This window comes from Mobula hypostoma, chromosome 22 (assembly GCF_963921235.1).
Source record: "Mobula hypostoma chromosome 22, sMobHyp1.1, whole genome shotgun sequence".
NCBI lineage: Eukaryota > Metazoa > Chordata > Chondrichthyes > Myliobatiformes > Myliobatidae > Mobula > Mobula hypostoma.
Genome location: NC_086118.1, coordinates 41,231,228 through 41,244,545, shown reverse-complemented (window position 1 = coordinate 41,244,545; position 13,318 = coordinate 41,231,228). Strand labels below are relative to the sequence as shown.

At 43.0% G+C, this 13,318-nt stretch overlaps 1 protein-coding gene across 3 annotated transcripts in view; it reads right to left on the bottom strand.

The window, feature by feature from the left end:
• LOC134360308 (E3 ubiquitin-protein ligase rnf213-alpha-like) overlaps window positions 1–13,318 on the bottom strand; it is a 178,173-nt gene that overhangs the window by 96,020 nt on the left and 68,835 nt on the right. For all 3 annotated transcript variants that reach the window (XM_063074524.1, XM_063074523.1, XM_063074525.1), the window contains exons 33-36: window positions 11,576–12,995; window positions 10,810–10,985; window positions 7,707–7,862; window positions 1,946–5,476 (exon numbers count right to left, since the gene is read on the bottom strand). In XM_063074524.1, coding sequence (XP_062930594.1) covers window positions 1,946–5,476; window positions 7,707–7,862; window positions 10,810–10,985; window positions 11,576–12,995 — 5,283 coding nt within the window. The remainder of the gene's footprint in view (window positions 1–1,945; window positions 5,477–7,706; window positions 7,863–10,809; window positions 10,986–11,575; window positions 12,996–13,318) is intronic.

The following is a 13,318-nucleotide window of genomic DNA, read 5'->3' as shown; positions in this document are numbered from 1 at the left end:
AGAATTTGTTCCCACTTTAGACCTATAGGTTCTTATAAGGTGTCCACGGTAACACAATGTAGGACACCTTATAAGGTGTAGGACAGACACACAACGTGGAGTCAAGTATATCGTCACGTGCACAAAAACGGTGAGGTTACAGGGCAATGAAAAGAAATTTCTTGCTGTGTACTCACAATCACTTAGGTACAGACAACACATTTTAATAAACATTTTCTATAACTTAATACAAAATTACGGCCATACAATGGAAAAAAAGACTGTGCAAAAGCTAGAACTTAGAACTATGCAAAGGCATAATTGAATATTTGTCCAAGATAGGCTATGCAGGACAGTTCAAGAACCTAACACAAGAGGTTCTGCAGACGCTGGAAATCTTGAGCAACATACACAAAATGTCGGAGGATTTCAGCGGGTCAGACAGCACCTATGGGGGTGGGGCGGTTGTAGGGTGGTGACAGCAGGGCAGTAAACAGTCTTTATGTCAGGTTGAGACCCATCTTCAGCACAGGAAAGGAAACTAGAATAAGAAGGTGGGGAAACCTGATGGTTGTCGGAACCTGGTAGCAGACATCCCACCCTGCAAAAACTCCTTTCAGGGAGGTAGCACCATCAATTTGCAGGAGACTCCTGGAACTTCCGGGAGAGGTGGGATGTCTGCAATAGAGTAGCTCCTTAGCAGCTAGCCAGCTAGTTTAAATAACGTTAGCTATGCTAATAAACGAATGACACCTGTTAAACTCACCTCAACATGTCTTTTACAGTCTTAACCCACCATGGGCAATAGAAAAGTCACTGTTGCAAACAGTGCAGCAAGCAACACTGTTATTATTTTTGACCCCTATTAGTCAGGGATACACTTTAGTGTAGTCTGGGGTGACGTACGTTTTATATTTTTTTTGGAACACTCTTCCATGGCGCGCTCTTGCTCGTGCTCGCTCTCTCTCTCGTGGTCGCTCAAGCGCTTTCGCTTGCTTTCTCTCTCGCTCGCTTGCTCTCGCTCTCTATCTCACGTGCGCTCTCTTGTGGTCACTCTCGCGCTCTCTCTTGCTTTCTCTCGCTTGCTCTCAAAAAAATTGACTTCCGTGATATTGTATATAACTTGCGGGCATCAGGGAGCCACTATTAATATGCAGGAGACTCCCGGAACTACCGGGAGAGGTGGGATGTCTGTGGTAGTGTGAGACTTCAAGGTTCTCTACATCCTACCTGGCATTACACAACTTATAGTGTAAAATAACATTCACTAGAAACGTACAGCAGTTTACGTTCCGCATAGAGAAATAAGATATTGTATAAATAAGATTTTTTCTTCCTTCTCTGCTCAGGTTTCAATGAAGGCATTAACAACTTTGTGTAAATGGCTTCACTGGTTAAAAGCATTTTTTAATGGTGATGGGAAGTTAGAGATAGTTATTACTAACAGAGTGGAAATCAAGCCCCCAAGGCTTCAATTTTCCGAGCACCAACATCTTATATTTCTTGCTGAGATTTTTAAAGTTTATTAAGATTATGAGCTTGATAAAAACCCAATAAGGCTGTACAAGTGCAAGGTTCAAAGGGCTAGACTATCGTAGGCTTTTAAAGCGAAGTAGGTGAAATTTTTACAAGAACAGGAACCGAGGTCAGGGCAGACCGGCCCAGGAGAGGAACTGAGGCCTGAAGCAGGTCAGCTGTGATAATAAATGAATTCCAGAGCAGGATTGAGGAGCTGAGCGCTCCTATAATATTATGCCCTTGTATTCTTATTTGATGTGATCAGCCCATCTTTCGGACACAGTCACATTTTTGCTTGGAAGTACAAACAAAATGGAATCTTTACAAAATTATCACCAGAAGTTATTTAAGGCCTCATAATTGTATTTCACTTTGTTATGGCAAGTAAACTCACAAACTCAAGACAATACCAAAATATTTAAAAATATATAGACTTTGGCATTATTACCTCAACAAAACCATGCCGTTGTGCCTTCTTGTCAGTAAGATGTTGGTGAATGTAATCACTTAAAGATCTATGGTGTTGCTCAACAAAATATTCTTTCCACTGCTCTTTGACTTCATGATCCCCAAGCTTTGAATGTTTCAGACGAACCACGGCATCTGGGGTCACACAGTTGAGAAGGAGACATTTTGCTGATTTTAATATGATTTGCTGATCCTCATAAGTACCTTCATTTGACAGGTGTGCAGTGTTGAGAACTTGCAGCAGGACACTTGCACACGCATCAGCATGGAACCCAATGATCACCTCTGAAAGATTTAATTTGCCACATGTTCCGACACAATTCTGTTTTATTGACACAAACTCCTCAATCCACGCTTCCAGCTGTTTGGCAATACTCTTTTGCTGAAGGTTAAGTACAGTACTCATGTCTAGGCTGTGTTTTTCAAGTCTATTGATCAAAGGAATAGGGAACTGCTTGTAGACAACATCTTTGTCTTCGATTACAATTAGTCGGAACTTTCTATGCACTCTGCACTTGACGCGATGTGTTCCTAAACCCAGGTCAACATACTGGTATTCTCCGAGGTTCACATAGTATTGGTTTAAAGCATCATAGAGGCTTTCATACAAATTCTTCAAATTTAGCAGTATTATAGTTCTTCCCATCTCCATGCAGATCTTCACACGATTAACATTTTGACAAATCTGGGTATATTCTTGATCTTTTGGGAAGCTGGACCCAAATATAATCTCAGGCTTGTCATTCAAGTCTTGAAAAACATGCTGCAGTACAATCTGAAGGGCAATGTAGTTCTTTGTAAGGAGCAACAGGTAACGACACTCTCCGTCAATGGAATCCGCTGTGATGTTTTGTTTCACCATTTTCAGTGTGTTTATCTGAGGATTATGGTCTAAATCAGGGAGAAAATACTTGAGTGGATTGAACTTGTCTTTACCACTGAAATTTCGTAAAATAGCATTGACCAGTTGTTCCTCTGTTGGTTCACGCTTTGTTTTCTGAGCTGCGATGAACACCATTTTTATCAGGCTATAATAGTCACGAAGTCCAAAATACTGCCCACGTTGACACTGACATATTTCTAAATACGCTTTGGCAAATCTAGGGAAGAGATGTTTCACTTTCTGTAGCAAAACATGGTCAGTTGAACATATTCCCTTGGCTGTTTCAATCAGCTCTTCCTTACATGGATCCAATCGGGACACAAAAATTCCACGGTTCATCTTGGCAGGATCCAAGGCCCAGTTGGAGATTCCAATGAAGCCTACTTTTTTGTGAGGGAGTGGATTGTCGTCGTCGACACAACCATCTTCCAACAGTGGGTGAAGAGTCTTTAATGGCATCTGTGGAGAGTCTTCGGCCAAGCCAATTTCATCTAGGACCACTACAGAAGCATATTCATTCAGGTTTCGGCCCTGCTGAAAGCGTGCACATTGTTTGAAAGTGTTGATGATGCCCTCAGGGGTTGAGTGAGGGCTGCACTGAAATGACACCATGTGGACTTGCTTCAGCTTTTTAAACAGGTCACAGTGAGCAGACTGACCTTGCATTGCATCCAGTACAACAGTCTTTGCCAGGGACTTTGAACTACCAGGTTTCCCAACAAGGAAAAGTGGGATTCTCAGTTCAATGCAAATAACCATTAAGAAAACGTTCTCTTTTAAGGCCTCATTTTTAGCAATTCTTTCTCTTGTTTTTATGTCTTGCAGAAAAGAGTTTTGACAATTGACAATTACAGTTTCTATTGCCTCTGATGTATTATAAGGTTCAGGGAAATTATTTTCTAGGACCTTTAAATATGCTTTCTTGTCCACTAAGGAGGGATAGTAACAGACACTCACTGCCATTATCAGGGCCTGTAAGATGTTGGTATTTGGATTTGGATAGGAAAATAGCAATACTCGGTGCTCATAAAACCACACCAAAACCTTCATGCATCGCTCCACGTCACGCAAACTGACAAAGCTGCATTCGTCTTTCTTTAGTCGCATGTAACGTTGTGAGTGGGCAAGGACCTTTATTATGCCTTCCTTATGAAGAAATGGAAGTTTATGGATTGGTATATATCTTTCCACTATCTGCTTTATGTAAGCCAACTCAGTTTTTTCGCTCAGCTGGCCAAAGTCCCAAACCAATGGGATCATGCTTGGTGGTAGAGGCTGAACTCTGTATACCAGCTGTCTCAAAGGTACTTTTCCCAGTCTGTCTTCTGTCTCCTCTGCTTTGACTCGATATCCCAACCCAGCCATTTCCAGGCGCTTGATCATGTCAGCAGTATGCTTTCTGTAGGGATTGCAGGCTGCAATTATTTTTAGACCTGAATTGTGCTCCATTGGTTTGCCCTGAATGGTTTTATCGCAGAGGACTTCTTTGATGGCATGAATAGCCTCTGTGGTATTGGCTTCATCGAAGAACAACACCGTCTCCAAATTATATTCCTGCTTATTCCAAATGGCAAGTTCCTCTGCTTCTGCAATTTTCACGTAGATTGTCTCTGCCGTTGTGCCTCCGTGTACCTTGACTAGCTTCATGTTATCAGTTTTGCAACGGCCTTTCTGTAGGTCACAAAGAAACTTAATCAGTCTCGTTTTCCCACAGCCCGTCTCCCCCATGATAATGACAGGGATTTCACACCTAAAACGCATGTGGATGGCAAGCATCTTCATCATGTTGTCTTCTGTTAGTTCATAGGTCTCATCTGGATCTCTTGGCTCTGAGACACCAAGTACCAGGCAGAGTTTGCGGATTTTCTCGTTTCTGGGAAGACTGTCAAAATCTACGTTAAATTTAATCCTCTGCAATTTGAGCCCTTCTTCAAGCTGTGAAGACATAACGTTTCCTCTCAGAACCTGACCAGTGCGATGATCCACAGCATCATAGCCAGAACGATCGTTTTTTTTCAGGTGAAAGCCAAGGAAAGTCATGGAGAAGTGGTCGGCATTGAAAAATATGTACGGATGAGGGTGGCTTTCCCATCTTCTCCGGATTATATATGGTAGTAGATCTTCTTCAGTTTGAGAGGTTGAAAATGCAAGGCTCTCATCTGAAATGTTCAAAGAAGGTGTTGCAAAATCCCGTGCCATAAGAATCATGAACTCAATAATGAATTTCTTAAATCCTACCAGAGTGTCTCCAACAAAGGTAGGATTACAAAACATGGACTGTTCACAGTTTTTTAACTGAATATTCAGAAACCAAGAGAAGTTTCTCAACTCTGCCCAAGAGGGATCTCGTATCCCGCAGTATTGGAGAAATAAGGTTAGACATTCAGCCGGCTGTCCTTCGATTCTCCCTATTCTATAGGTGAAGCCATCAATGTTTCTATTCGTACTGAACCGGTGGAGATATTGAAAGGGTCTCTGAATAGCTTCACTGGTAAACTCCTGTTCATCCATTAGTGGGTCCAAAATATTTAGTAATTCCCCTCTGCGCTTTTTCAGTTCAAGCTGACGTACTTCATTTGGTGATCTGCAGTGAATGGTTGGGAGTACGCTTAGAAGTCCCATGTTTACCTTCAGAAAAACAATAATGGAAAGAAAAAGAAACATAGTAAGGTGTGAGTTTCTACCAATCAAGGTTGCTGATACTATACGTCACTAAGAGAAAAGCATTAGCATTCATCTGTGCAGCAAAATCAATAGATCAAGCAGCAGAAGAATGGAGGGATGGGTCCCATTGTACTGACAAGGTATCTTCCTAAGAGCTTCAGAAAGACGGAGGGCAACAAGGATCTCCTCTAGACCAGCAAACTGCCCAAGCTTACAGGTTAGTTGCTCCTGATGCCCAGTCTTATCTTGTGTGGGACCCTGTGATCAGTTTTCTACTGGGAAGCCTGCTTCCATCTGCTTGGCAAGAGTTAGCAGAGTGCAGAGTTTTCCCAAATCAAATTGACAAACCCCAGCTACAGAACGCTCTGATGGTCAGTTAAGTCATGCCTTCGGCTCTCTTCCCAATTTTTCCATTCCCCATTCTGGTTCCCCTCTTACCTCTTCTCTTTTGCTCATCTGCCTACCACCTTCCTCGTGCCCCTCCTCCTTCCTTTTCTCCCATGGTACACACTCAATCTCCTATCAGATTCCTTCTCCAGCAATTTACCTTTCACCTCTCACTTTATTCCCCCCTCCATCTTCCACCTACCTTCACCTATCAGCAACAAGCTTGTACTTCTTTATTCCGGCTTCTTCCCTCTTCCTATCCAGTCTTGACGAAGAGTCTCAATCAGAAATGGTGTTTATTCCTTTCCATAGATGCTGCCTGACCTGCTGAGCTCCTCCAGCATTTTGTATGTGTTCTTTTGGCCTGAAAACTGTCAAAGCCTTTCTATCCACATGCCAAGGTCACAGGTTTACCTCATGCTCTTCATTCTCCAGCCCTAACTTGACAGGTACGAGAGACGCATGAGAAGGCAGATGATAGAATCTGGAGCGAGAATCAAGATGCTGGAGGAACTTAGGCAGTTCAGGCAGCATTTGCGGAAGGAAATGGATAGATGGCAAAGTAAAACACACAAAATGTTGAAGGAACTCAGCAGGTCCAGCAGCATATATGGAAATGAATAAACAGTTGAGGTTTCAGGCTGAGACTGTTCTAAAGGACTGGAAAGGAACGGGGAGGATGACAGAATAAAAAGGTGGGGGGGAAGGGATGGAAGGTGACAGGTGAAGACGTGGAAAGGGAAGGGCTAGAGAGGAAGGAATGTGATAGGTGAGGACAGTAGACCATAGGAGAAGGGGAAGGAGGAGAGGACCCAGTAGAGGTGACAGGCAGGTGAGAAGACGTAAGGAACCATTATGGGGAACAGAAGACGAGGTGGGGGGGGGTGGGAAGGGAATTTTTTTTTTCTACCAGAAGGAGAAATCAATATTCATGCCATCATGTTGGAGGCTAGCCTGATGGAATATAAGGTGTGCGCCTCCACCCCGAGGGGGAACTCCGGGGCACAGGAGAAGGCCATGGGCTGACATGTTGGAATGGGAATAGGAATTGTAATTAAAATGTTTGGCCACTGGGAAGTCTCGCATGTGGTGGGGGGTGCGGAGGTGCTCGACGAAGTGGTCCTCCAATTTATCATGAGTCTCATTAATGTAGAGGCAGCCACATCGGGAGCGCCACACACAATAGACGACCCTAGCAGATTGGCAGGTGAAGTGTTGCCTCACCTGGAAGGACGGCTCGGGGCTTTGAAGGGAGGTGAGGGGGGAGGTGAATGGACAGGTGTAGCACTTTGGCTGCTTGCGGGGTTAAGTGCCAGGAGGGAGATTAGCGGGGAGGGACGAATGGACAAGAGAATCCAGCCCTGCATAAAGGCAAATGACCACTTGTTGAGCTCTCAGGTCGAGACTTTCATCTCCAACAGAGACATCGACTGTCCATTTCTTTTAACAAATACTGCAGTTTGTCTTTATGCTAATGACAAGTATGATTGCTGCAGGGCTGGAACTTGACACAAAATCCAACCGCCACCATTAGCACTCTTGAAGCAATAAATTATCACATTACTCAGAGTGGAGAGGGTTGTACCGTGTTGGTGCTGTGTGGACCCCGTTGAGAGGCAGCTTATCACTGACGTAGACTCAAGACTGCAACCTGACTGTACAACCTGCATGGAAAGTATACTATCTGAGCATTCAAATATCTTCCCTGAACTTCATCAAATATCCTTTACTTCAGAAACTTTATCACACGCAAGATCTAACAGATAATCACAAAACATTGCTTTGAAAGTAACATAACATGAACAACCTGTTGAGTTTGCGTTTTATTATGGAATCCATTGGCATTCAGATGTTCCACAATGTACAGATGACTGGTGCTGCGCTTCCATATCCTTCCCTGACTGTTCTTCAGCAGACCCAACACCAGAATCTTGAAAAGGAATTCTTCCAGTCCTTTCCTTACCTTGCAAAAACAGAAGACTCAGAAAGATTAACAAAAACTCTCCAATAACCCGTACTTCAGATACGATTGACGTTTATTTCAAAGACAGGACTGATTCTGTCCTAAGGTTTAAATGGGAACAGGTAGACATCAAGTACATGGAACTTTTTCCCTCCACTTTAATAGAGGGGAAAATCACTCAAAGAACATATTAAATAAAAAATAGGAGCAACAGGAGGTCATTTGCCATTTGAACCTGCTCCAATATTCATCAATGGCTGATCAGTGTCACTTTTCTGCATGACCTCTATTCCTTTATTGTCCAGAAGTCCATCAATCTATTTTGAGTCAATTCCAGGACTGAGCTTCTATAGCCTCCCTAGAACAGAGAATTGCGGAGATTTACCACCATCTGAGGGAAATGATTTCTCTTCATCTCAGTTCCAGAGGGCCTGACCCTTATTCTCAGGCTGTGACTCCTGGTTCTAGACTCCTCAGCAAATGGAAACCTTCCTCAAACACCCAACCCCTGGAGCCTTCTAAAAATATTTTGGTTCAATCTCCTCTCCTCCAAAAGAACTTAAGTCTTGTCTTCTCTATTTCTCACATGGCAAAATGACCATACTAGCAAGAAGTCTGGTTGATCTTCGCTGCACTCCCTCGATTACAAGCTTATCCTCTATAAGGAGACCAAATCTGAACACAATAATCTAGATGCTTTCTCACTGAGGTAAATGCAGTAGAAATTGGTAGATGATTGTAGATCTCCAAATTTAGGCTTTGGATATTTGGCTCTGCAATAATCTAAATAAAGGAAACCAGTTTGGTAAAAAAAAAGGAGGTGGGGAGTCATTCTGGTTGTCTGGCAGTCAACATTTATGGACTATCTCAAATATTCCAAGGTTCTTAGCACAGGCATCCTCAAACAAACAAAAATTTGACAACAAGCAACAGAAAGCTGGAAGTAATGGGCAGGGATTGTAGAAGGGATGAGGGGAAGAGAAGGGAAAGTATAAATGGTGTGATTGAAACAAAGCTAACCATTTCAGAAATTACTAAATGATGGAGGATCGGTATCAGAATTAGACCGATACATTGATAATAACCTGCTAAGGAAGGTTTCTTGCAAATTTTTCAACTATACGGATTGAATAGGAAAAGAAGTCTATATACGAATAAGAAGTTCGAAAATAGAGGGTAACAATGAGGAAGAAAAACTTCTGGAAATTGCATTACATTTTTAGGGAAGAAAACTAGCTGTTGAAAATGGCTCTGATTTCCTTCAGAAAGGTGGCACTGATTTTAACTGCTGAGACTTGGCAGAGACCAAACTGAGGAACATCCAATGATGAATCTAGTAATTGAAAACCTATCTATCACCCCCTGCCATTCCATCACTGAATCCCCCATTATCAACATCTGGAGAATTACCACTGACCAGAAATCAAAATGGAGTAGTAATATACATAAGATGGCTACAGGAGTATTTCAGAGGCTAGGAATCCAGTGGCACACAACTCACCTCCTAACTCCCCTATCCACCATCTACTGGATAAGGCTCAAGTCAGGAGTGTGATGAAGTACTCTCCACTTGCTTGGATGAATGCAGCTTCAACAGCGCTTTAGCAGCTCAACGCCGAACTGGATGGAGCAGCCCACCTGATGGGCAGGCACCCCATCCAAAACCATTCCCCCAGTCCACCGCCAGCACACTCTAATGGCAGCTTGTACCATCTGCAAGGTGCACTGCAGCAGCTCCCCAAGACTCCCAGACAGCACTTCCCAAAACTCATGACATCTCCCAATCAGAAAGACAAGGTAGCAAACGTATGGTGAACACCACCATCTGGATTTGCCCTTTAGCCAAACACCACCTTGATGTAGAAATACATCGCCATCCTCCACCACCATTGGGTCAAAACAGAACCTAGAGCACGATAGCACAGTATAGGCCCTTCGATCCACAATGATCTGACCTTTTCACCTACTCTAACATCAATCTAACCCTTCTCTCCTACATAGCCCTCCAGTTTTCTATTATTCATGTGCCTATCTAAAGTTTTCTTGAAAACCCCTACATCTACCACCACCCCTAGCAGGATATCCCATGCACCTACCACACTGTGTAAAACAAAATCACGCCTGACATCCAGTCCTATACTTTCCTCCAATCACCTTAAAATAACACCCTTAAAATTAATCACTTTTGCCATGGGTAAAAGTCTCTGGCTATCCACTCTTATCATCTTGAACACCTCTGTCAAGTCACTGCTCATCCTCCTTAGCTCCAGAGAGAAAAACCCTAGCTCATTCAACCTATCCTCATAAGACATGCTCCCTAATCCAGGCAGCATCCTGGTAAAACTCCTCTACATCCTCTCCAAAGCTTTCACATCCTTCCTATAATGAGGAAACCAGAACTAAACATAATATTCCAAGTGTGGTCTAACCAGAGTTCTATACAGCGGCGACATTATCTCAAGGCTCTCGAACTCAATACCCCGACTAATGAAGACCAACAGACTATTCACTTTCTTAACAACCTCAAAGAATGTTCTTAAAATCCTGAAACTTTCTCCCAAATAGCATTGTGGGTAAACCCACACCTCACGGAGTCTAGAGGTTCAGGAAGGGAGACCACCATCACCGTCTCAAGGGCAACTACACATGGGCAATTAAATACTGGCCCAGCTTGCAAAACCAACACCCACTGAATGAATAGTAAAATAAAATCTTAAAACAGTTGCACTCTCTGAACCTGCTTCTTTCCTGCCAAATTCTGATTTTAAGGTGATTTTCTGAGCAGAATCTCCTTGGGAACCATGTGGGATTCCACATATTTAAGTGACTCCAAACCTCTATGTTCATTTTTTGTGGGTGTGGCAGGTGGACAGTTGTGTCTTCATACTGCTTTGCACCTTTCCAATCTCCCAGTAACACAGGGCTATGAAACTCGATGATTCCTTACTGGTGATACATCAATGTGGAATATTAATGGCTGCCGAAGATCACATGCGCGCGTTGAATCCTGTAGCTTCTGAACGATCTGGTTCTCATTAATCACAGGCTCAATTAACCGGATTCTCTTCAGAGCATCATCCAGCGACAGCTTTTCATGCAGTCGGTCAACATAAAGAGATTTTCCTATTTGGGAAGGAAATATCAAAATTATTAAAGCTTACATTTAGTTTTGGTAGAGCTTTAAATCTGTTTGACAGCAGATTGCCCATTATGTTCCCAGTATTATTATTTTTATTTGCTCAATTTGTCTTCTGTTGCACATTGCTTGTTTATCAGTCTTTGATTCTATATAGTTTATCATTAACTACATTGTTTTTCTTCATTTTCCTGTAAACAACTGCAGGAAAGATTGCCAGGCCTTTCTTCTGCTGCTGCCCAGGTTGGGACCCGGCTGGGTTTCAACTCAGGACCATCTGCCCTGATGTCCAGTGCTGATGCCCCCACACCATCAGCTGGCCCCATTTTACTTCAAACTTTTCATCCTATGTCAAGATAAGCCATGCATCTGGTTTAAGAGAAGATGAATGTTATATTAAATAAGCAGAGTGGAATGTAACAGAAAATACACTTCCACCTTTGTTGTTAATGGTTACATCTTCAATGTCCACTGCCCAGATTTTAGTCTATAACCTCCCCTCTTCTCTGGTTCCTATATTCTCCCAACAAATGTTACAGGCTCCCCCAAATTCCCAATCATAATGTAAATGACTTACCCACTCCAGGCCTTTTTGACGAAATAACTCTGACAGAAAGATGATCATGGAATACATGAGCTGCAGAGGTCTCCCATGGACAGACAGTGAAATGGTTTAGCAAGTATTTTTGAATGGCTTCTGTTTTAATATTCAGCCCTGTAGGAACTTTGTATTGGCGGAGATAGGACGGGATGTAACAGTGCTGGCGTTTAGCATCGATGATTACCGCAAGCTGATATTCGGGATTACAGTGATGCATCAATTCCTCAAAGAGCTCTCCAAACCTGACACTTGTTTCATAATTCAGACAATCGGCATGTATTAAGGTGTAGATTTTCCGTTCCCGAGATCCCCTGCTCAAAGCCCTCCGCAGAAACAGTTCCACTTCCTCGCAGGTTGTTTCCTCAGAGCACAGAAGTACTTCGTCATAGGTTGGCAGTGGCTGCTCTTCATTTGGCATGTAGATGCACAACGCAGCTGTAAGGACCTCGGGCTGAGGGCAGACTATCAGATTAGGCCTTCCCTGATGCATAGAAGGGGGAGGGTGCCTTCGTACAGCCTTCACATTCAGAGTGGAGAGTCGGCTAAGCAGTTCTCCAAAACTAACTATATCTAAATGGTCAATTAAGAAAGCAGTCATGTTTTCCATAAACTTGTTCCAAAGGACAGCAATTGCTGTAGGCAGGCTTGCATCCTCTGGCTGGTAAGTCGTCTTCGATATACCAGCATCATGCCCTTCCTCAGATACCAGCTCAGTAGCTTCAATATCATCCAAATGGCCAGTCTCTGGGTGTTGGAATTCAGCAGGCTCCTCATGCCAATAAAAACTGTTCTCATGACCCTCACGATCTCTCTGAATGAATGCCTGAATACAAGCTCCTGGTGGACTCTGCTCTTGTGGGCTTGCATTAGCCAGAGTGGTGTCTTCGAAGCTCACAACAACCTCCTCACACTCATCAACTTCCTGCCGGGTGTCAATTTCCTCCTCATCTTTGGAATTCTCACTCGATAGATCTGCTTGAGGCACCATGCTTCTGATCTCCCTGGCAGTGCAGTGAGGTTTAATGAAGGACAACATAGCAATCACCTGCTCAGATAACGGCTCCCCAGCGGCAAAGCGCCCCAGTTCCGAGCACAGATACACTATCTGTTCCGCTGTATAGTAATTCAGGTGGTAAAATGTTGCACGCTTCTTCTCCATATACTCACACCAATCCTGAAGACATGCCTCCAGTTCTCTGCACAATACTTGGAGCTGTTCAGAGACATCTCCTCTTATTCTCAGGCATTCAACATCTTTGGCATTGAAATTCATTGTCAAACAGACATTGATCTCTTTACTACAGTACACTTCTGCTGTCCATTTTCTGTAGAGCATGTTTCCAGATGAGTACAATTCAATAAATGCTTTTCCAAGCCTTTGTACGTTGTTAAAATTCTATCAAAATTAAAAAAGTAAAGTCTTAGCTAAATATTACAGCAAACAATGTTTAAGTTATTGATTGTAATACCATGTAAAATTACACTTGTAATAGGCTAATTAAATACTGCAGATATTTTCAGATGCAAAATAGGAAAGACACACTAGCAACATGATATGAAGTCACGTTAAAGTGAAGAGTTCCACTAGGGCATATGGTGATGGTATAGTCATGTCATAAGACCCACTCTGCCCGAATTGAGGACTGCTGAAGGGTCTCGGCCCAAAGTGTCGACTACTCTTTTCCATAGATGCTGCTTGGCCTGCTGAGTTCCTCCAGC